Source organism: Bos mutus, chromosome 10 (genome assembly GCF_027580195.1).
Source record: "Bos mutus isolate GX-2022 chromosome 10, NWIPB_WYAK_1.1, whole genome shotgun sequence".
In the NCBI taxonomy this organism is placed as follows: Eukaryota; Metazoa; Chordata; class Mammalia; order Artiodactyla; family Bovidae; genus Bos; species Bos mutus.
In genome coordinates this window covers 32,515,325-32,539,915 of record NC_091626.1, presented here as the reverse complement: position 1 = coordinate 32,539,915, position 24,591 = coordinate 32,515,325, and the positions used below count along the sequence as shown (strand labels likewise).

Sequence of the window (24,591 nt, the reverse complement as noted above, 5' to 3'; positions counted from 1 at the left end):
GATAGGGTTTCCTAAAATGAGAAACAAGGTAAAATGCCAATGGAACATGTCTCTGACATGAAGTCCCACTTGTTGGATCGAGCTAACAAAGTATGTCTTAAATGCTTAGGGCCCTGTGATGAGACTCTTGAAGTTGTATCTGTAAAAGGAACTTTCTTAATGGTATTTAAAGAACTGTAAAAAGTAAAAAAGGTAAAATACTTGAGTACTTTTCTATCCTAATACGTGACATTGATAAGTGGATTTGCTTAATAACTCTAAGTTTAGCTTCTCAGACCCATGTTGGCTGTGAACTACCCGAATTCAGTAGAGTATATTGAAAACTAAAGATCACAACCCAATAATAGAAATTTTTGTTTATTAAGCTTTTACTCATTCTTGAATGATGAGCTAATGATAATTCATGCTACTTCATTAGAATGCTTTTTCCTTTTTAAAAGCAGATGAAGGGACTTAAGTCTTCAAATAATTTTCATAAGCCTGTACTAGAGGAAGATAGTTTTAGTTTCTAGTAACATTTTTAACACCTTTTTTCCCCTCTATTGTAACATGAATCTTTTTTCTTTTTTTTTTAATATGGAAAGGCATTTTATTTCAAATATAGCAGTGTGTACATGTCAATCCCAAACTCCCAGTCTATCCCCACCCTCCGTCCTGTCCACCTGGTAACCATAAGTTCATTCTCTACGTCAGTGAGTCTACTTCTGTTCTGTAGATAAATTCATTTGTTTCATTTTATCTTAGAGTCCACATATAAATGATATATGGTTTTATCTTTCTCTGTCTAGTTACTTTATTTAGTATGACAGTCTCCAAGAATGTCTATGATGCTGCAAATAGCATTATTTCATTCTTTTTTTAAAATGTATTTTAATTGGAGGCTAATTACAATATTGTAGTGGTTTTTGCCATATATTGACATGAATCAGCCATGAGTGTACATGTGTTCCCCATCCTGACCCTCCCTCCCATCTCCCTCCCCATCCCATCCCTCACGGTCATCCCAGTGCACCAACCCTGAGCACCTTGTCTCATGCATCGAACCTGAACTGGCGATCTGTTTCACATATGATAATATACATGTTTCAATACTATTCTCTCAAATCATCTCACCCTTGTCCTCTCCCACAGAGTCTGAAAGACTGTTCTTTACATCTGTGTCTTTTTTGCTGTCTCGCATACAAGGTTATCGTTACCATCTTTCTAAATTCCATATATATGCATTAGTATACTGTAAGGAGATCCAACCAGTCCATTCTGAAGGAGATCAGCCCTGGGATTTCTTTGGAAGGAATGATGCTAAAGCTGAGTACTTTGGCCATCTCATGCGAAGAGTTGACTCATTGGAAAAGACTCTGATGCTGGGAGGGATTGGGGGCAAGAGGAGAAGGGGACAACAGAGGATGAGATGGATGGATGGCATCACTGACTCGATGGACGTGAGTCTCAGTGAACTCCAGGAGTTGGTGATGGACGGGGAGGCCTGGCGTGCTGCGATTCATGGGGTCGCAAAGAATTGGACACGACTGAGTGACTGATCTGATCTGATCTGATACTGTATTGGTGTTTTTCTTTCTAACTTACTTTACTCTGTATAATAGGCTCCAATTTCATCTACCTCATTAAAACAGATTCAAATGTATTCTTTTTAATGGCTGAGTAATATTCCATTGTGTATATGTACCACAGCTTTCTTATCTGTTCGTCTGCCAATGGACATCTAGGTTGCTTCCATGTCCTGGCTATTATAAACAGTGCTGTGATGAACATTGGGGTACATGTGTCTCTTTCAATGCTGGTTTCCTTGGTGTGTATGCCCAGGAGTGGGATTGCTGGGTCATATGGCAGTTCTGTTTCCAGTTTTTTAAGGAATCTCCACACTGTTCTCCATAATGGCTGTACTAGTTTGCATTCCCACCAACAGTGCAAGAGGGTTCCCTTTTCTCCACACCCTTTCCAGCACTTACTGTTTGTAGACTTTCGGATAGCAGCCATTCTGACTGGCGTGAGATGGTACCTCATTGTGGTTTTGATTTGCATTTCTCTGGTAATGAATGATGTTGAGCATCTTTTCATGTGTTTGTTAGCCATCTGTATGTCTTCTTTGGAGAAATGTTTAGTTCTTTGGCCGATTTTTTGATTGGGTCGTTTATTTTTCTGGACTTGAGCTACAGGAATTGCTTGTATTTTTTGAGATTAATTCTTTGTCAGTTGCTTCGTTTGCTCTTATTTTCTCGCACTCTGAAGGCTGTGTTTTCACCTTGCTTATAGTTCCTTCGTTGTGCAAAAGCTTTTTAGTTAGGTCCCATATGTTTATTTTTGCTTTTATTTCCATTACTCTGGGAGGTGGGTCATAGAGGATCCTGCATAATCAGATTATGTCAGAGGGTGTTTTGCCTGTGTTTTCCTCTAGGAGTTTTATAGTCTCTGGTCTTATGTTTAGATCTTTAATCCATTTTGAGTTTATTTTTGTGTATGGTGTTAGAAAGTGTTCTAGTTTCATTCTTTTTAATGGTTGGGTAAATTAAAAGATGGTTGCTCCTTGGAAGAAAAGCTATGACCAACCTAGGCAGCATATTAAAAAGCAGAGACATTACTTTGCTGACAAAGATCTGTCAAGTCAAAGCTATGGTTTTTCCAGCAGTCATGTATGGATGTGAGAATTGGACCACAAAGAAAGCTGAGTGCTGAAGAATTGATGCTTTTGAATTGTGTTGTTGGAGAAGACTCTTGAGAGTCCCTTGGACAGCACAGAGATCAAACCAGTCAATCCTAAAGGAAATCAGTCCTGAATATTCATTAGAAGGATTGAGACTGAATCTGAAGCTCCAATACTTTGGCCACCTGATGTGAATAACTGACTCATTGGAAAAGACTCTGATGCTGGGAAAGATTGAAGGCAGGAGGAGAAGGGGATGACAGAAGATGAGATGGTTGGATAGCATCACTGACTAGATGGACATGAGTTTGAGCAAGCTCCAGGAGTTGATGATGGACAGGGAGGCCTGGCATGCTTCAGTCCATGGGGTCGCAAAGAATCGGACACAACTGAGCAACTGAACTGAATATTCCATTGTGTATATGTAACACCTCTTTTTTTATAAAAAAAAAAAAATTTATTGGAACCTTTGGCCACCTGATGTGAAGAGCCAGTTCTTTGGGAAAGACCCTGATATTGGGAAAGACTGAATGCAAAAGAAAAAGGGGGTGACAGAGGATGAGATGGTTAGATAACATCACCGAGTCAGTGGACATGAATTTGAGCAAACTCCAGGAGATAGTGGAAAACAGAGGAGCCTGATGTGGTGTAGTCCATGGGGTCGCAAAGAGCTGGACACAGCTTAGTGACAGAACAACAAATCTGAATTTTGTAATACTTTCTTACTTAGCCCCAGTGAAGACACGTGGGCTTCCTTATAGCTCAGTTGGTAAAGAATCTGCCTGTAATACAAGAGACACCGGTTCAATTCCTGGATCCGGAAGATCTGCTGGAGAAGGGACAGGCTACATACTCCAGTATTCTTAGGCTTCCCTGTGGCTCAGCTGGTAAAGAATCTGCCTGCAATGTGGGAGACTGGGTTCGATCCCTGGATTGGGAAGATTCCCTGGAGAAGGGAAAGACTACCCAATCCAGTATTCTGGCTTGGAGAATTCCATGGACTGTATAGTCCATGAGCCTGCAAAGAGTCAGGCATGACTGACTGACTTTCACTCACTCACTCACTCAAGGGATATTTTAGAATCAGACCTTTGGCTGACTTTTTCTTTAATATCAAAAATGTTAAGGCAGGCTTAGAGGCACAAGAAATTACAAAATGCAGTCTGAAGGGTGTAGGTGCTTATGATCCAAGATCATACTGTATATTTTTACAGAGGTGAATTTCTAAAATTTTTTAAATATGAAAATACAAAACTACCTTCCATCTCCCCCTTCCTATATAACTTAAGTGGGGTTACAAATTAGGATATGATAAAAAGTGAGGTCTGAGTAATCTCTCAGGATTCTACATGTCATAAAAGGAAATGATAAAAAGGAAACACAGGGTAACTGATACATTCTTCTCTTATTATTTTTCTAAAAACTCATAAAGCAGCATTATAGCCTAACCCATATTGAATGATCTTTCTTGTCCCTTCCTTCCCAAATGTCAACCTTCATGGCATAAATATGCCTAAAAAAAACAAAACACCTTTTTTCTATGATTGCTTTTTGAATGTCTTTGTTATTGGGTATAATTGTCAGTCAGTATGTCTGAATCATTTTTTGTTCTTTTTAACATTTTCTGAGTGTTTATAATTTCCGTATTTAAATGAACATGGATGATCATAGACATAAAACATGCAAGGCATCCAGCTGTAGCTGAGTGACCAGAAACTCAGGGAAGTCAGTACTAGAATGAAGAGGAAGAAAGAGAGTTCATTCCTGGGGTAAATGATGTTTATTTCTGGTGTTGGTTATCCTAGTAAGTCAGTAGAAAAATTTTTGTCTTGGAACATGTAGTTAGGTCGTGTGTCAACTCTGTCTTCCAAGTATATTACTTTGCTTTCTGGCCACTATGCAAATCTTGGTTGTTGCTCTAGAGGTATTATTCTCAATCCAAAATTTATTTCTGTACAGGAGTGACTTACATGGTATAAATGGTATTAACATCTAGGAGCAACATGCATTTGAGGACATTCTTCAAAGTCTTAAAATATTAGGCTGAGGAACCTTAGAAAATTTCTATCCTAACTCTGTGTTTCGGGTTAGGGAATTGACATCAGAAGGTGTTAATCAGCCAAATTCTCATTCTAGAAGAGTTGGGATTAGAACCAGTCTCGTCTCTACCCAGCTTGATGTTTGGCGGTCTATCCCCCAATTTTATCAAGTGTGTTACATGGGCTGTTAATTGAGGTTTAATATGCTAATATGCTATCTGGCACAATGATATCTGACACCATGATAAACCTCAAATCATATTGCTGAATGAAGAAAATAAGTTATAAAATAATATATATGTGATTCCAATTTTATGAGTTAAAAATACATAAAATAATACTATATGAATATTAACATATGTAGTCAAAGTATAAAGACAAGTGTATGTGGATTTAGAATAGTGGTTAGGTCTAGGGAAGAATAGATGAAAAAGAAGTGAGGACTGGACTTTAAATTGTATTTTTAATATGGAAAATTATATCAGTTATATCCTTGTCATGGGTAATGAGTAACCATGATATTGTATTCTTTTTAATACATTAAAAGAATACATTATATATATAATATATATAATAATTATATATATTATATATTCAAATATAATGCATTATATTTGAAACATCTTATTGTTTATTGTTTAAAATAAGATGTTTCAAGTGAGTCTGGAAAATCAGAATAGAGCTAAAGATGAGGAGCAAAAGATGACTGGTTACAAAAGAATCTTTCCAGGAGCCAATCAGGGCAGGTGTCTGTGTTCTAATTCTGGGGTGTGCACAAAGGAATGTTACTTTTTAAATTTAAAATGTTCCTTTGAGGGATTCTGTTGGATTTTCTGCCAAAGTGGAAACATGGCTTTTGGATTTGGTAAACAAATGGTGTTTTGGGGTGATTTCAGGCTTTTTAGGATGCTCTCTCTGACCACTGAAGGCTGAGTACAAATAGCAAGCTATAAATGTGGCTAGTCCAGTGACTGGTCCATCAGGTAAGAGAGACCAGGGCTCTGAATTCCTAATAAATTATTGATAAGGAGTGAAGATTTCCTGGGTTTAGTGTCTATGTCTTTAGCTCAGGAGCTCTTGCCCTGCAGGTGGATTTGTTGGGGTACTAAGTAACAGTAGCCATCAGGTGACAAAGAGACAGGCTTCGCCCTCACAGGACTTCAGTTTATGGTGCAGAAATCTGTGATGTGGCACCAACGCCCCCTCTTCTCACAGTCTTCCTGGATCTCCCTCCCTGTCCCCCATCCCATGCAGAGATCCTACCTTCCATGGGGATTAACCATAGTTCTCATGAATAAATTGTTAGAAATGGAGGAAATTGGCAAAATCATCCCACTTATTTACAGCCTTTTAGAAGAAGTGTCCTGTGCTAACTGCCAAGCAGATACTTCAAAACCAGTAACACTGGTCAACTGAATTTTCTTACCAATCAGTATTGGTGAAGCTCCAGACAGTATCTGTTTTATTTAAGTAAACCCTGATTTTATAATAGTTTCACATTGACAGAAAACTTGCAAAGATAGTACAGATAGTTCTCATTTATCTCTTACCCAGTTTTTCCCATTGTTAACATCGTAACATTACTATCTAGGCTGTATTTTTAAGACAATTTTTTAAATAATTTCTGCCATGTTTGGAGATGTGGATATATTTTATTCACAGACTTGGTACAGACTGGATGTTTACTGACATGAAAGTATATGGCAAATTTGAATGATATTTCACTTATAAAGTAACCTGAAAATGAAATCTACTACCTTAGCAAAATAATGTGAAATGTTTTAAAATTACTGCTGTGGAACCTGGTATATATAAGTGCTCAACAAATGTTTGTTGAAAAAATAAATAAATGAGTTGAAATGCCATCTCTGTATATCCTATTGAGAACCTCGAGTTCTTAGAGCTTTTAGAAAAGATCAAATTACCCTCTATATAACCTGTTCTGCCATACCCAGAATTGGTATTCTTACTGTTACTTGGTTTACGGCATGACATTTTTAATGCATGAAATTTTGGCATTTCTTTCATCTCTCCACTTACTCTTTTTAACTACCAGTTGTTACCATTGAATGCCTATTTACTAAACTAGCCCTCTGCATCATGGTGAATACTAAGTATGCACTTTGGAACTTTTGTTTTTTTCATATCTGTTTCTTTCTTTAAGACTGTAGCTATTCCTCAGTATATAATTGAGAAATGCTAGATCCTATACTATCTTGTAAAAAAAAGTTTCATTTTTCTTGGTATTAAATATTGCATGGAAGATACTAAATATTGTCATTAAATATTGCATGGAAAAATCCACTTTGGTCGTGGCAAAAATATACTTTTGAAAAGTCTTTAATGTGAGTAAATAGAAGAAACTGGAATTTTTTCACCAAGAAAAATAAAAATTATTCATTTGGAAGTTAGTCTATTTAGCAATTAATCTTTTTATGTTTTCAGAATTCAGCTTTGGAAATGATTTTGTCAAGACAACTTTCTCTTGATGTTCAAGAAAGCATGAAAAACACTGAAGATGAGCAGAAAGTCAATGAGCTGCAAAATCAACCTTTAGAATTAGATGTTATGTTAAGAAATGAACAATTAAAGGAGATAGAGGTATGGAAACAAGAAAAACACTGACAACATGATTGCATCATTTATCTAGTGCAATACAATATATTTTAATTACCAAAAACTTGCTTGCACAGAATGAAAAATCTTATTTAACCTTTGCCTGATGATCAATTTGGTAACTATATAATTATGTACTAATCAGTAAGTTGTATAAATCTTTCCATTTAAAAAGTGTAAGAGTTTAATGAACATTAGTCTTTCTCTTCCAAAAAGTTCCTAAAAACTTACTTATTCAGTGATAAAATTTGGAGATTCTGGCTTGTCATTATTCCTTTTTTTAGTCATATCTATTTTCCTGCATTTGACAAATTCCTTTTGTTTGTCTTAATGATCAATATTATGGGGTACTCCTTCTTCATTTTTATAGCTGTGTTTGCATAACTGTGTTTATGTATTTATGTACTTATAGCCATGGAAAAGCATCCAAAAATCCAGTAGATGATCATGTTTTGAAAAATGATCCTTACAATTTTAGCCAAGTTTACGTAATAGTAAACGTGTGTCTAAAAGAGGAAAAAGAGATGATGCATGTAAATAATAAAAGCAAGATAAATCTTCTTTAGACCTTGTAGAACCTTTGAACACAATAGGGTAACCAGATTGCTATTAGATGTTAGACCAATGGTGAATGTTAGTTTAGATTTTAACATGACTCCAGTCGGGGGGGAGATCTTTTAAATGTCAGGACCTTCGTTTCTCTGGGTGCAAATGAAATATTTAAAAATATTCTTGGAATGGAATGTATTACTGGAAGGAAAGAGCAAGGGGGAAAATAAGTGAATTAATTAATCAGTGAATTAGTAAGTGCATATTTATTGATTTCCTTTACTTGTTTTCAGGAATTATGTACCCAGTTGGAAGGAAAGAAAGCAGCCATTGAACCTCTAGAACAAAGTGAATATCTCAACAAAACAGAATCAAGTGCCTTGGTTCTCCACGATGAAAGTTATTCAGTGCAGCACTTGGATAATCTGCTTCAGGCACTTATTACTTTGAAGAAAAAGAAAGAAAGTCAATACTGTCTCCTTGAAGATTTTCAGGGACATCTCATGGCAGGTGAATCCTCCATGAAAGCCTCGTTGACAGAAAAGGAAAGTCTGAAAGTGTAAGTATAAGAATTTAGGACGTGCATTCTTTATTTGAACATAGGCTTTACTTCTTTGGACAGGCCCAGGGTGTTAAGAGCTTATATTGTTAAAGAATATTATGATTTTAATACTACAGTATAGAAATTAATTTCATATGGAAACCATTAAAGAAAATTCTTTAATGGTTTTCTTATTTTAAAGAAAGATTTGTATATTCTGGGTATGTGTATTAAATATAGCTTCTCCTTAAAAAAAAAAAGTTTAGCCTGATGGTTATGCCTTCTTGATCAGTGTCGTTATTGTTGGTAAGATAATAACAAAGGAGTTGGATATTGTCATTTTTCTTAGTCCTAACTTTGCACAAATACTTTGCAGATTATAGAGGACTTTTGCGTACATTGTTCCCTTCACAGAACCATTGTTCCTGTGGTTCTCCGTTTTTATGATACTCATTTTATAGATGAGCTTTCTACATTGTCACACATTAATTGAGAGCCACAGTAAACAAGATTCTGATTTTTGTTTTAAGGAAAGAGTGTTCTTACAGACAATCTAATCTTCTCTTTCATGAATTCAGAGCAGAATTAATTTCTTTTAATGACAGCTAACTTCATGTTGAGGTAGTAAATATTAATAAGCTTCACTTTTTCTTCTTTTGCTAGGGGACTCCTGGACAGTACAACCTATATGGACAAAATTAAAAATTTTCTGGCATCAATAGAAAAAGAGAAAGATTCTTTAAGCAAGATGAAAATCGAATGGGAAAATTTATCAAACTGTCTGACTGACATGGATAAGAAGCTATTGGAAAGCCAGATCAGGCTACTTGAGCATGGTTGGGAGCAAATGAAACAACTGGTTCAGAAGAAGTATTCTCAACAATCAGTGGGACACGAAGAGTTTATGTTTCTCATGAGTAAGATTCAAGACCTTGAAACTTCCCTGCAGCAGCAGCAGCAGCATCTGCAGTTAAGGCTGAACTCTCCAGAAGCCCAGGAAGGGAATCTAAGCATGGTTGCTTTGGCCACTGAACTCCATACTATAAAGCATAGGTTTTCTATGCTCAAGGGGCGAGCTGAACTTCAGATGAAGAGGATTTGGGGAGAAAAAGAAAGAAAGATTTTAGAAGATGCAATAAGTAATTTGCAGAAGCAATTGGAAGCATTGGAACCATTAAACATGGAGGTGGAAAATCAGATCAAGAAGTGTGAAACCAGATACAAAATAAAAGAGGCTATCTTATGGGTCCAGAATCTGTTAGGGGAACTCACTCCTCCCATTTCCCTTCTCCCAGATGATGTTCTTTCACAGATCAGAAAATGCAAGGTGGTGCACGATGGCATTCTAGCTAAGCAGCAGGTTGTGGAGTCCTTGGTTGAAGAGGTCAAAGATAATATTCCTAACTTCACAGCATATGAGAGCAATGATTTAAATAACCTCCTTCAGGACTTACAGAATCAATACCAAATGCTGGTTTTAAAATCAACCCAAAGATCACAGCAATTAGAACTTAAATTGGAAGAAAGAAGCAAATTTGTTGCCATAATAGGGAAGGTTCAACTTTCACTTCAAGGAAATGAAACACTGATAATCCCCAAGACAGATACAACCTCCACAGAAGCTGAACTAGAACAACTGTATGTTGCTTTGACCACTTCTCAGAAGGAATTGCAAGAAATTAAGAGTGTAATCTCGACACATCTTCAGGAACAAACAAACATCTCTAAGGATCTAAGTGTATTTGAAAGATTATTTCTAGATGATCGATTGAAAAATCTTAAGACTAGAGCCAACAGAACTCAAAGATTCATTCAAAATAAGTGTAATGAAGTAGAACACAAGATAAATTTTTACAGAGAATTTCATGAAAAAATATCTGCACTTCAGAAGGAGTTTGACCATATACAGCACAATGAACTTCTACTGAATCCAGAAGTAAATCCAGATGTTAAAGAGGAGTTGTATCATCTTAAAAACCAAATCACTGGCATTCAATCTGGTATCCTACAAGTACTGAAACTCAAAGAAGTGTTTGACTGTATAGAACTAAACTGGGATTGGACCCAACTTGATCAAATACAAACCCAAGTACTTGAAAAAGAACGAGAACTTGAAGAAAAAATTAAGCAGTTGAATACGTTTGTGGCAGAATACGACAAATATCAAGCATCACTAGCTAAACTGAAGGCTTTGGATTTACAAATTAAGAAAAGGGCTGAACCAGTACTAACAATGCCTAACACTCCACCAGAAAGCAGTCTGCTCAATGCTCAAGTTTTGAATCAGAGAATTGGGAAAGCCATGAGCTTGTATCATGAGATTATCAAGAAATTAAGTGAAAATAAAGACTTTGATGACTTATTCAAAGAGAGAGAAATACAACAACTAAAGCTGTATGCAGAAGAACATAATAAGTTGCGCCAGGTTCTCCAACAAAAAATGGCCCTGCAATCCCAACTGAAAGAAATGGATGAAAAGGATTTTAAGGACAAACTAGAAAATTCTTTACATGTTTTAAATCAGATAAAATCTCAGTTACAACAGCCATTGCTTATAAATTTGCAAATTGAATATATTCAAAATGAAAAAGATAATTGTGAAGTGTTTCAGGAAAAAGTTCAGGCAGAAATGGATAGCATTAAAGCTGTGACTGTCATTGAGAAGCAAAGTGAGGAAAATTCTTCTGAAGCTAGTGATGTGGAAGCAAAATTAAATGACATTGAAGATCTTTACATGCAGCTTAATGCAAGCATTGATTCCCGCACTGTAAGTTTTTTAATTAGGCAGTTAATGTATTTGTTTTATTTTCATGTTTTTAAAACATAAAAACCCGATTTTATGTTTTACTCTAGTTAATATCTACATTTCTCAAGAAGTAACAGGTTCTTATGGCTGACCCACGTTGATGTTTGATAGAAACCAACACAATACTGTAGAACAATTATCCTTCAATTAAAAATAAACACATTTAAAAACGGAAGTTACAGGTTCTATAAGAACATTCTACACAGGAGAATAGTCATTTTAAAGAACTTCAAAGGGCCAGTTTATAGCCCCAACGCATTCCACATCAAAATGTAGTGCTTGTAGTGGAAAAAGATGTTTGACACTGTTAGTTCTATATGCCTTGTAGAATCTGTTGGGCTCAGAACCAAAAAGTTTGGGTTTTGGTTTGTTTGGGTTTTTTTAGAGATAACAGAATGTAGTGGAATAAATATGGTGTAAAGAACACAAAACAATAACTCCACATTTCTTTAGCACTTACAGTGTCTAGGAGGTATGCTGAACACTTTCATCCTCACAGCAACTCTGTGAGGTGGGTGCTAATATTAGCCTCATTTTAAAACAAGGAAATTGAAGTTTAGAAACTACCATTTTCTCAAGATCTTTCAGTAGTAACAGAACCAGGATTCATGTTGAGATCTGTCTCCTTTTAGAAAGTGGTCATCAAATTAAGGCTCATTGGTCAATCTGCCTACAGCATCTGATTTTACAAGTAAAATCTTACTGGAACACAGCCATGCCCATTCACTTTATGGCTTGTTATGGCTGCTCACCTGCTACAACATCTGGGCTGAGTAGTTGTGACAGTCTGTATGTCTTGCAAAACCTGAAATATTTAGTCTGACCTTTTACAGGAAAAGTTTTCTGATGCCTGTTGAAGAGCGACTGTAACAAACTCCCTCCTTTCCTGTAGTAAAAGGGTAGATATCTTAGGCATCAGTTAAACACACTGTGCTTAACGTAACTCCTTTCACTGTGTTTTCTGAATTGTCACACTAAATTTATAGAATGGGGAAGTTAACTCCCTTCTTTAATTCAAAGAGTTATTAGATAATGTATTTGAACTATTTTGCTAGGTATAAATACTATAGAAATATGAAGTCATATGAACGCTAATATGTTCTTTAAATTGATACTTAATTTCTCCATTTGATTTTAATATGGTTTCCAGAAACACTGTACATAAATCCTCAAACTGTTATGCTTAGAGATGGAATGGAAGGGACCTTTCAAGTTCTTTATTTCAACTATTTGTTATTTCAGCAAGAAGACAGAGATCTGGAGACATTAAGTGATGTGCTCAAAACTAAAGTTAATGGCAGAGACATTAATTTAGTTCCAGTTTTTTTTTTTCCACAAACATTGCTTGAGGTTATATACACTAAATATATTCAGTAGTTTTATTTAATAGTCTAATACAAGAGTTCTAGAGCATTAATATATATCATTAGACGTGATTCATGATGTGTATTTTTAAATTTAGATTGGATTTCTTAGAAATCTAATTTTCTTTATGAAATATTTGAAATTGAAATATGAAATAATTCTAAAAATAATTTTCTTTATGCAAAGAAAAGCCTATTCATTTTAAAATATCAGTGTAATATTATCAAACTAAAAGTGTGAAATGCTTGCTCTTGTATGACCCAGAGATGTATTATGAATGTATCACAGACATTCAAAAATGACAAAAATCCCCCAAATTTGAAAATTTCATCACAGCATTTAATCTTCCATTCACCAGAGTGTCTTGAATGATGCTTATGAAAATATGACACGCTATAATGAAGCAGTCTCCAGGGCCATGGGGATCATCTCCGATCTGGAAACCATCATTGTGTCGCATAGAGTAGATCTTGATAATCCGAAAGAATCAGTAGAGGTGCCTCGCCAGAAACAAGAGGAACTGAAATCCACAATAGCAGGCATCCAGGACCTCACCGAGAATTTGGGGACTGTCTCCAGCCTGGAAGCTAAACGACAACTTGAGTGCACTTTACAGGACTTAGTTTCTAAGAACTCAGCCTTGAGGGAGGCAGCCAAAGTAAAGGAAGCTGAAGTAGAAAGGTAGGTACTTCTTTCTAAAGGTAACGCTTTAAGAACAAATATAGATTATAATTAACATGTACACATTAGAACTAATTTGGAAAATATGGAAAATAAAAATCACTGTCTAAGGAAAACTATAGCAAATATTCTGTTGCATTTATTTAATTTTTTCTTAACATCCAGTACTTAAAATGGAATGTTTATAGAAATCTGCATGTGGTATAAAGAATAATGATAAACACCTTTGTACTGAAAGGTTCAAAGGTAAACACGATGACTTTTTAGTTCCTTTGTGGACTCCTTCCCTCTCCTCTCAGAAATAATCATTATCCTGTCTTTATTGACCATGCCTTTGCTTTAAAAAATATTTTTACTATGTATTTGTATCCTATTTTCACATATGTATTCTCTTCTGTGACTTCATTTTTTTTTCACACTTACAATTATGATTCTGAAGTTCATTCATGTTTTGTCTGTAGTAAAATTCACTCACCCAGGTATTGGTAGATATTTGGATTGTTGCAGTTTTTTCTAGGAAGAACGTTTTCAAATTCAAGAGCTTCTGTTGGGTGTATACTTAGGATTGTGATTACCAGGTCAAAAGTTATACACATCTTAAATTTTTAATTCCAAATGATTTTATCTATTTCTACTCAAGCCAGCAGCATATTAATATTCCAGTGGTCCCATATCCTTATCAATACTTAATGGGGTGAGGTTTGATTTTTGCCAGTCTGATGGTTGAGAAATGATATTTCTTTGTGGTTTTAATTTGAATCTTTATTATTGCTAATGAACTTGAGCCTCTTTTGTGAATATTTCTTGATCAAAAGTTATGAGCAGTTTTAAGACGAAGGAGCTTTCTACAAGAATTGTACCAGTTTACACCTTGTTGGCAGTGTTCAAGAATACAGTTTTCCAAAGTTTAAATGCTTGGGGAACAGTCTTATCTACCTGTTAATATTTGCATTAAAAGTCTCATGCAGATCTGGTGAGGGGGAAGAAGTCAATAAGTATTTGTTGAAATACACTGAGTAGCAAAAAGAGAATTAAATTCTGTTTTTTATTAGGGGTTCAGAATACATTCTGGAAAGCTCAGAATTTATTGCACTAAATAAAGTTTAATATTACTTTTTCCCCCAACTGTGCCTTACTAGGTGTCTTGACAATTACAAACGCTATAGGAATATAAATGAGAAAATTTGCACTAACCTCAGCCAGATGGAGACCATTCTTGGGCAGTCCATGTGCCCCTTGCCAGTATCTTACAAAGAAGCTTTGGAGCGCTTGGAACAGAGCAAGGTAACAGATACTCCAAATCTTCAGTAAGACTGTGTGCAAAAAATTGGCAGAAAGAGCAAGTGGAGGCATTGGGGGATGTGGCTCTGTTATGACCCACAGAAATCTTTAACCTAATTCATACACTCAAGAAAATTCCTAAACCAAAAGCCATGGGGAAAATGAAGAATTGGTTCTGAGAGAGTTAATCGGTCGAATTCACAGGACAGTCCTCTCCCCAGTAGCATACTGTCCTTATTGATCTTTCTTTTGAAAGCTTTGCCTTGCTTGTTACTTTGTTGGAGATCACTGGGCCTATGACAGAGCATTTAATGCAACTATCTTAAGTGCTACATTCTGGTTACTTTTTATACTCTATTACTGAGCAATTTTAGTTTTGCATTTTTTATCTGTTGCAGTATTGTGTTATAAGCATTTGGATGAGAACATTTTAAATCATCTGTGCTTATCATCTACCACAAAACTAAAAAACCTTAACTAATGTGTTAGTGGTTGATGCAGTAAGTGTTGTACAAATTATTAATACCTATCTAGTAAAATATGGGCCAAAGCTATGGTCTTTCCAATAGCTATATATGGATGTGCGAGTTGGACCATAAGGAAGGCTGAGCACTGAAGAATTGATGCTTTCAAATTGTGGTGCTGGAGAAGACTCTTGAAAGTCACTTGTACAGCAAAGAGATGAAACCAGTCCATCCTAAAGGAAATCAACCCTGAATACTCATTGGAAGGACTAATACTGAAGCTGAAGCTCCAATACTTTGGCCACCTGATGGGAAAAGCCGACTCACCTAATCCTGGGAAAGATTGAAGGCAAAAGGAGAAGAGGGCTGCAGAGGATGAGATGGTGGAATAGCATCACCAACTCAAGAACATGAACTTGGGCAAACTCCAGGAGATAGTGAAGGACAGGGAGGCCTGGCGTGCTGAAGTCCACGGGGTTGCAAAGAGTTGGACACAACTTAGTGACTGAACAACAACAAAATATGAGGCTTACATTAAAATTTTTTAAAAATGAAGTTCTAGGAATATTTACCTTGGAAGACACATGTTTACTTGGAAAATGTGTGATTTAAGGGTCATTATTTGTCCCTGTAATTCTAAATTCATGTGCTATATAACAATACATTGATACTTCTCATCTGTCTCAAATTGACTTTGAAAAGGAATAAAAAATGGATCATATCTGACTTATGGATGATTTAAAAGCATTAATTATTCAAGATTAAAATAGTTTATAACTTTCAGAATAGTTCTGAATTCAGAAAAATTCTATTTCTCCTTTTCTTTTCTCTCTTAAGGCCTTGATGTCAAATCTTATGTCAGCCAAGGAAGAACTGCTGAAACAACGACAGGTCCTCAGACACTTGAGAGCCACGTGCACGGACAGTGACAGCCTCTGTTTGCTCAGAAGCACATCGGCTCTGTGGGAGAGATGGCTGAGTTTGCTGGAAGCTGCTAAAGAGTGGGAGATGTGGTGTGAAGAACTGAAGCAGGAGTGGAAATTTGTCCATGAAGAAGTAAGTGCTTCATGTGCAACAATCACAACATACAGTTTACTAACATTTGTCATTTAAATTGTTTTATTATTTTCATTTTTTAAAAATTGTAAAACAAGTCCTCAATCTGTACCATTTGTTTACATCACATATATGGAACCATGTACATGGTTTATAGTGATCAGGTCCTAGCAAAATAATCTCCAAGATATGATTCAAGAATGATTCAAGTTCATTCATGATAGTGGCATTTTTTTCAGTATCAGATAACTTAGAAATAAGTGATTAGTTGCCCATATGATCTTTAAAATCTTTATTGTGCATGTAAGTTCAGTTCAGTCGCTCAGTTGTGTCCGACTCTTTGCAACCCCGTGAACCACAGCATGCCAGGCCTCCCCGTCCATCACCAACTCCTGGAGTCCACCCAAACCCATGTCCATTGAGTCAGTGATGCCATCCAACCATCTCGTCCTCTGTCGTCCACTTCTCCTCCTGCCCTCAATCTTTCCTGGCATTGGGGTCTTTTCAAATGAGTCAGCTCTCCACATCAGGTGGCCAAAGTATTGGAGTTTCAGCTTCAACATCAGTCCTACCAATGAATACCCAGGACTGATCTCCTTTAGGATGGACTGGTTGGATCTTCTTGCAGTCCAAGGGACTCTCAAGGGTCTTCTCCAACACCACACTTCAAAAACATCAATTCTTCTGCACTCAGCTTTCTTTATAGTCCAGCTTTCACATCCATACATGACCACTGGAAAAACCAAACCATAGCCTTGACTAGACAAACCTTTGTTGACAAAGTAATGTCTCTGCTTTTTAATATGCTCTATAGGTTGGTCATAACTTTCCTTCCAAGGAGTAAGTGTCTTTTAATTTCATGGCTGCAATCACCGTCTGCAGTGATTTTGTGGCCCAGAAAAATAAAGTCAGCCACTGTTTCCCCATCTATTTGCCATGAAGTGATGGGACCGGATGCCATGATCTTAGTTTTCTGAATGTTGAGCTTTAAGCCAACTTTTTCACTCTCCTCTTTCACTTTCATCAAGAGGCTCTTTAGTTCTTCTTCACTTTCTGCCATAAGGGTGGTGTCATCTGCATATCTTAGGTTACTGATATTTCTCCTGGCAATCTTGATTCCAGCTTGTGCTTCCTCCAGCCCAGTGTTTCTCATGATGTACTCTGCATGTAAGTTAAATAAGCAGGTGACAATATACAGTCTTGACGTACTCCTTTTCCTTTTTGGAACCAATCTGTTGTTCCACGTCCAGTTCAAACTGTTGCTTCCTGACCTGCATACAGGTTTCTCAAGGGGCAGGTCAGGTGGTCTGGTATTCCCATCTCCTTCAGAATTTTCCAGTTTATTGTGATCCACAGAGTCAAAGCCTTTGGCATAGTCAATAAAGTAGAAATAGATGTTTTTCTGGAACTCTCTTGCTTTTTCCATGATCCAGCGGATGTTGGCAATTTGATCTCTGGTTCCTCTGCCTTTTCTAAAACCAGCTTGAACATCTGGAAGTTCATGGTTCACGTATTGCCAAAGCCTGGCTTGGAGAATTTTAAGCATTACTTTACTAGCGTGTGAGATAAGTGCAATTGTGTGGTAGTTTGAGCATTCTTTGGCATTGCCTTTCTTTGGGATTGGAATGAAAACTTAAACCCTCTTAAAAATAACTGTCTCTCCATCACATTAAAGGTTAGAATAAGGTAATATTCATAATAACCAACTTATTTTGAAATTAATTACAGTTATTAACTGTGGAAATTAACTACAGTTGTTAATTATTGACCTAAAAGTATGTAAGATGTTCTTTCCGAAGACTGTCTCAAAGAAAACCTCCATAGTATAAATTGATTACAGAAGTTAATTTAACCATGGTTGAGGCCTAAGGCATCACATACATTTAGAAGGAAAATTTAAAATAGTATAAAATTATCTTTGGTGTTTTTCATTTGCTCAATCATGTCAGACTCTTTGTGACCCCATGAACTACAATACGCCAGGCTTCCCTGTTCACTATTTCCCAGAGCTTGCTCAAACTCATGTCCATTGAGTCAGTGATGCTATCCAACCAGCTCATCCTCTGTCGTCCCCTTCTCCTCCTGCCTTCAGTCTTTCCCAGAGTTGGCTCTTCACATCAGGTAGCCAAAGTATTGGAGCGTCAGCTTCAGCATCAGTCCTTCCAATGAATATTCAGGACTGATTTCCTTTAGGATTGACTAGTTTGATCTCCTTGCAGTCCAAGGGACTCTCAAGAGTCTTCTCCAACAGTACATAAAATTATCTTAGGGTATTCTTTAATCTTTCTACAGAACCAGTCATAAATGAGGTACAAATCAGAACGTTAAGTGAAAACTCTTCTCTCTTATGCCTATCAAAATTCCTGCTGAATTTGCTTAAAACAGAAATATAATCAATACTTGATTGGCAGTAGGTCACATTGCTTTAGGATTTAAATGTTTAGCACTGTCATATTTTTCTACTAGTCTAATGATAGAGGAAAGTTACCTACAGAACTTAACTTGAAAGTCGCTCAGTCGTGTCCGACTCTTTGTGACCCCATGGACTATACAGACCAAGGAATTCTCCAGGTCAGAAGACTGGAATGGGTAGCTGTTCCCTTCTGCAGGGGATCTTCCCAACCCAGGGATCGAACCCAGGTTTCCCGCCTCGCAGGCATATTCTTTACCAGCTCAGCCACAGGGGAAGCCCAAACTTAAAACTTGGTCTTCTTGAAAATGAGTATCATTTTAGTGATGTTGCCTGGGTTGGATTAGTAAATAGTCTCTCAAATGTGAAAACATCAAGGAGCTTTGTAAATTGTACTTTTAGCAGGACTGCCAGCCTCCAGTTCTTTCTCATCCACAATGGCACTGTGTACTGAGGCCCTTCTGTGCAGTGTGTTCCCGTGTGCTGTGCTGAGAAGGCAGTCCAGTGGTTAGGGACATCTTACTCTCATTGCAGGGGGCACGGGTTTGATCACTAGTCAGGGAACTAAGATCCCACACATCACACAGCAGGGCTGGGGGAAAAAAAAGGCAGTTCACACATGATGCCACTGAATCTTTGCACGGCCCTCACGAGTTACCTGTTATCACCATTTTCTAAATGGAAAAGCTGAGGCACTTAGAAATTTAAGTTGGTACAAGCCCTCCAAGCTAGTGATTAAACTGGGGCTGTGGACTGGGGCTATATCTATTTTGCCCATGCCATAATTTTGGAATCTGAACAAGGCTTTGCACTAAATTGGCACTTAGTGTTTGTTGAGGGACAGCTCTTATTCAAATCCAGGTCTAGGCCAGTCCTAAGCTTATTGTTCTTTATATTTTATTACATTATCTTTTCTTGCTCTATACCCATTAGCAATCATATTTTATCAGTACCATGCAATAATACTTAGTAGTTATTTAGTTGTAGTTATATTTGTAGTTCGGAGAAGGCAATGGCACCCCACTCCAGTACTCTTGCTTGGAAAGTCCCATGGACAGAGGAGCCTGTTAGGCTGCAGTCCATGGGGTCGCTAAGAGTTGGACACGACTGAGCGACTTCACTTTCACTTTTCACTTTCATGCATTGGAGAAGGAAATGGCAACCCACTCCAGTGTTCTTGCCTGGAGAATCCCAGGGATGGGGGAGCCTGGTGGGCTGCCGTCTCTGGGGTTGCACAGAGTCGGACACGACTGAAGTGACTTAGCATAGCATATTTGTAGTTATTCATACAACATTTGACAGTATCTGCTAACAGAATGTCTTTCAAAGAGTAATGCAAACAAAATATGTTCTCCTGTACTAACAATAATAACTACTAACACTTAATAGACACTTAATTGAATATGTGTCAGGCATAGTTCTAAGCACTTTACATGTATTACATTTACATTTATCCTCACAAGAATCCTATGAAGTGTAGATATTTTTACTATCCTCATTTTATAGATGAAGAAAGGAGGCACAGTGAGATTAAGTTGCTCAGTTTCATAAGTAAGTGATGGAAGATTCAACTTATAGTCCGTTTTTAACCACTAAGCTATCCACTTAAATGATATTTACACCTACCAAATTGATATGAGTTTAAAATATCTTTCATCCATTCAATAAAAATTATACCATCTAAATACCTGTACATCCAAGATTCTGTTGGCATGGTTGATGATTTTACAAGTGACAAAATGAATCTCTGTTTTTAAAAAGTACAGTCCACGGGGTGGGAGGTGGGAGGGGGGTTCAGGATGGAGAACACGTGTACACCCGTGGCAGATTCATGTTGATGTATGGCAAAACCAATACAATATTGTAAAGTAATTAGCCTACAATTAAAATAAATAAATTTATGTTTTAAAAAGTACAATCCAGTATCTTTATGAAAGAAAGGTTTTGTAAATATATTTTCAAAAGCATAAGTGCTTATTTAAATTTACCAATTAAAAAATTAATTTAAATTTTGATTTACTGTGTTTTCTCCCTAAAGTCTTACCTTCCTGTTTTCTTAAGCAGAGTCTGCTTAATGTAATTATTCATTCCTGGTTATTCAGGATCATCATTTTATGCTCCACTGATCATAATGTGCTGAAATAAAGGCATGTCTTCAATAATGATGGGAGGTGTAAGGCTGTCTTCTTTCCTTTCTACCAAAGATCCCAAAGTCTTTTCTGTTTTAGTTTTAGTTCTTATTCTTGTTGCTTGCAAGTTTTTCAGTCTCCTTCGCTGTGTTTACTTATGAAACAACTATAGTTCCTCCTCCCTTTCTAGACTCAACTTTATAACTGACTGAACCTAAAAGTTTTATAACCAATTTTTGTTAGACTGCTCTGTCTAAGGAAAATCATCCAGAGGCTGCAGAATGAATGCATAATCTTTGTGGTAACTCTTTTACTAATTTAGAGTTTGCTGCATTTTGAGAAATGCATAGTCACATGACCACCAGTAAATCAAGACTTCATTCCATCACCCAGAAATCCCCCTGTGCCCTTTGTAGTCAGTCCCTTCTGTTACCTCCAGCCTGTGGCAATCAGCAATCTGTCTTGCCATTTTCAGAGTCATAAAAATGGACTCAAATGCGTTTGAGCTTGGGCTTTTCCCACTAAGCATAGTATGTGTGAAATTCCTTCATGCTGTTGCTTATATCAGTAGTTCATTTCTGAGTAGTAGTCTACTAGACTCACACACAACAGTTTATCCATTCACAAGTTGAATAATTGCCTGGCTTTTGGATGAAAATATTGTCCAAAAAGAAAATTATTCTTCCCCCTTGCATTCTCTTCCTAATGACTTAGCAGCTTTAACAGCAGAGAGCAGAACCTGAGACAGGGGCTTGTCAGCAGGTGGTTTATTTTGGAAAGTAATCCAAGGGAACAGGAGTGGGAGATAGGAGAGCTGACCGAGGAAAGGCTAGAGCCTTTAGTCGCTTTACTGTTATCGGGTCCTGGTTGCTGCAGTTGCCCATTTATGGTTATCACTGGCCATGGAAGCACCAAGAAATGCTTGATTAATCCTGGATTATGAACATAGTTCTTTCAACCCCAGTGTATGTTGGAAACCATAGATGGACAGTTACCTCTGTCCACATGGCAATTTCTTTCTTCTGTGCATGCTGGTTCTTTGACTGGTGCAGGGTGGGGCATACTGTAAAATAATCCAGTGGAACCCGTTTCCCATTCCCTGGGGGAACTGCAGCTGCAGAACTAGGACTTCAGTTCAATTGAATTTAGGTTTGAGGTGATGGAAGCACAAACTCCGTAACTGAGTCCTTTGGAGAGGGGCCAATCTGCACATGTACCCATGTATTCTAGCAGTTGGAGACTCGGCTGGAACCTATGGCCCAAGTGACAGGGCTGCTTATACCACAGCCTGGCCCTGCTGCACTGCCCCCTCTACACTGGCAGGATTCTGATAGATGGTCACAAGTTCTGAGCAGCAGTCACAAGTATAGCATACACAGCTGCCAAAATCCCAAAGGGTCCATCTGGTGCTGTGCCTCGTTCTTGGCAGTAGAAGTGCAATATTGAACAACTTCATCTTTACCTTATAGAAGTGCTGGCATGCCCCAGACCATAGGTCCCTGAGAAACTTAACTGATGCTGGGGCTCTTGAATTCTCATTCTTTGGCACGTCTTACTAGGCATCCAGTTCATCATTTCAGTTAGCATGTTGTCATAAATGTAGTTGAGCTGTGTGATATTCAGTGATGTCAAGACTGCAAGATGCCTGATTCTGTCTGAGCATACAGCAGGAATGTTAACAATGCTGGAACAATGTGATAAATGTTTGCTGCAGCAGAGGAGAGAGCTAGAGGATTCGAGGAGGGAGTAAGAGGGATCTGGTTTTCTGTGTCTTTGTTTGAGTTTCAGGGCTGGTAGAACTCCCGTTTCTAGAGATTTGATTTATTAGGTTATGTATTTCTGAATTCTACATTTAGCTGTGGTTGAGAAACACATGAGCAGTCCAGTCATTTGGGCAGCATTCCCATTGGTTTAGGTGACAGGTAATGAGGACCCATTGAACTTACTTTTCTGAGTATATAGGGATTGGATGTGAAGGAAAAGAGAGAGTTATAGAAAAATTATCCAGTACTTGCCTAACCTCTTCTACTTCATGGATGCAATTTGGTGGAACTCATTCAAGGATTTGCTTTAGTAAAGCAACTGATCATGAAAGGAAAAAGAAATAATGAAAATATTCAATAGCATTTCCTTCACTCGTAACAGCAGCACTTCTTTTTAACCACACATCTACATGATCAATAGCTGGGAACTATGGGATTCAAATCCTGGAGGGATAATATTCCCAGCTATAGGAAGACAGATATTACTTTGAACTGGAATTTGGCTTTGGGAATCCTCTGACGAGCCAGTCTTTAAAAATTATGGTTCCTGAGTCCTGAAGTGGTAAGAATATATTTTACTTATTTCAGCTCCTTTTTTTTTTTTGCTTATTAAATTAGATTGAACGAGAAGTAATTATCCTAGATAATCTTCAAGAAGAAGTTCCTGAAATTTCCAAAGCAAAAGAGGCAGCCTCCACAGAGGAACTCTTGGGGCTGCTGGACTGTTTATGCCAATACGAGGAGAATGTGGAGCAGCAACAGCTGTTACTGGCCCTTCTTCTGCAGCGTATAAAAAATATCCAGAGCACTCCTGAAAGCTTGGGGGCTGTGGAAAGTGTTCCTGCATCTCAAGAGATTATGTCCATGCAAGAACGATGCCACAAGTAAGATTTATGAAAAACTACTAAGGAAATGGGTTTGCAACTCAGGCTAAAAATTGAGAAAATATTGAATTTCTAGAATATAAAAATATTATAGAACAAGGATAGATGGTATGGCAGAATTGAGTTGCATCAACACTGATAGGTATGAAAAGGATAGAAAAGATTAATATTAATGATAATTAAAACAAGCACACCTTCTCCATCTTGGTGTTACTGTGGATGAATCTTTCAAAAAACTTTTTTAATGTTTGCTGTTTTTCTAACTTAGTAATACATATTCATTAAAGGAAGTTTAGAGAATGTGGATAATTATGAAGATTAATATAAAAATCACCTTTAATTTTTCATTCAGTGACAGTTACTACCAATCATTCAACTTTCTTACTATGGTTATATTTTTTTTAAAAATTGTGATTATAGTACTATCCTGTTTTGTATTCTGCTGAGCCATCTATCAGCATATTTTGTTCATTTTCCTATGCTATTAAATGTTCTCTGAAATATAACTATATCACCTTGTAGATATGCTATAATGTATTTAGTAGTAGTAGTAGTGCTCAGGTGTGTCCAACTCTTTGTGACCTCTTGGACTGTAGCCCACCAGGCTCCTCTGTCCATAGGAGTTTCCAGGCAAGAATACTGGAGTGGGTTGCCATTTCCTACTGCAGGGGATCTTTTTGACCCAGGGATCAAGCCTGTGGCTCTTGCATCTCGTGCATTGACAGGTTGATTCTTTATCACTAGCGCTACCTGGGAAGCCCAATAATGTATTTATGTGAGTGTGTGTGTTAGTCGCTCAGTCATAATCAAGCCCCTAACACAGAACCTTAAAATTATATATAACCTTTTTACTTTTATAAAAACACTACAGTGAGTATTGTAGAAGGAAATGGCAACCCACTCCAGTATTCTTGCCTAGAGAATTCCATGGACAGAGGAGCCTGGCAGGCTACAGTCCATGGGATTGCAGAGTCAGACATGACTGACTAAAGCTCATAGTGAATATTATGCTAGAATTTCATTCTAGAATTAATTCATCAAGAAAGATGCCAAGAAGTAGGATCACTGGGTCAAAGGAGATAATATGTTTGTAGCTAGAAATACCAGATAGCCCTAAGGAAAAGTTTTAACGACTTAAGTTCCTCCAAAAACATGATGGCTGCATCCATAGCAAGTAGGGGCAGCTCAGATAGAAACACCAGTGGGGTCATCTCTGACCCTATGAGCCCACTCATTCCTTCATTCACACCTCTGGTCATATTCAGTTGAACTCAGGGATTATATGGGAAAAAGGAGGATAGAGCTGGCACTTGGAATGTAAAGTGTGAAAAGAAGGTATTTTGAAATG

General features: G+C 37.3%; 1 protein-coding gene across 6 annotated transcripts in view; it reads left to right on the top strand.

Moving 5' to 3' along the window:
* The window catches only part of SYNE2 (spectrin repeat containing nuclear envelope protein 2), a 239,426-nt gene that overhangs the window by 71,128 nt on the left and 143,707 nt on the right, over nt 1-24,591 (top strand). For all 6 annotated transcript variants that reach the window (XM_070377739.1, XM_070377742.1, XM_070377741.1 and 3 more), the window contains exons 40-46: nt 7,144-7,299; nt 8,157-8,422; nt 9,068-11,171; nt 12,934-13,256; nt 14,396-14,540; nt 15,839-16,057; nt 22,978-23,243. In XM_070377739.1, coding sequence (XP_070233840.1) covers nt 7,144-7,299; nt 8,157-8,422; nt 9,068-11,171; nt 12,934-13,256; nt 14,396-14,540; nt 15,839-16,057; nt 22,978-23,243 — 3,479 coding nt within the window. The remainder of the gene's footprint in view (nt 1-7,143; nt 7,300-8,156; nt 8,423-9,067; nt 11,172-12,933; nt 13,257-14,395; nt 14,541-15,838; nt 16,058-22,977; nt 23,244-24,591) is intronic.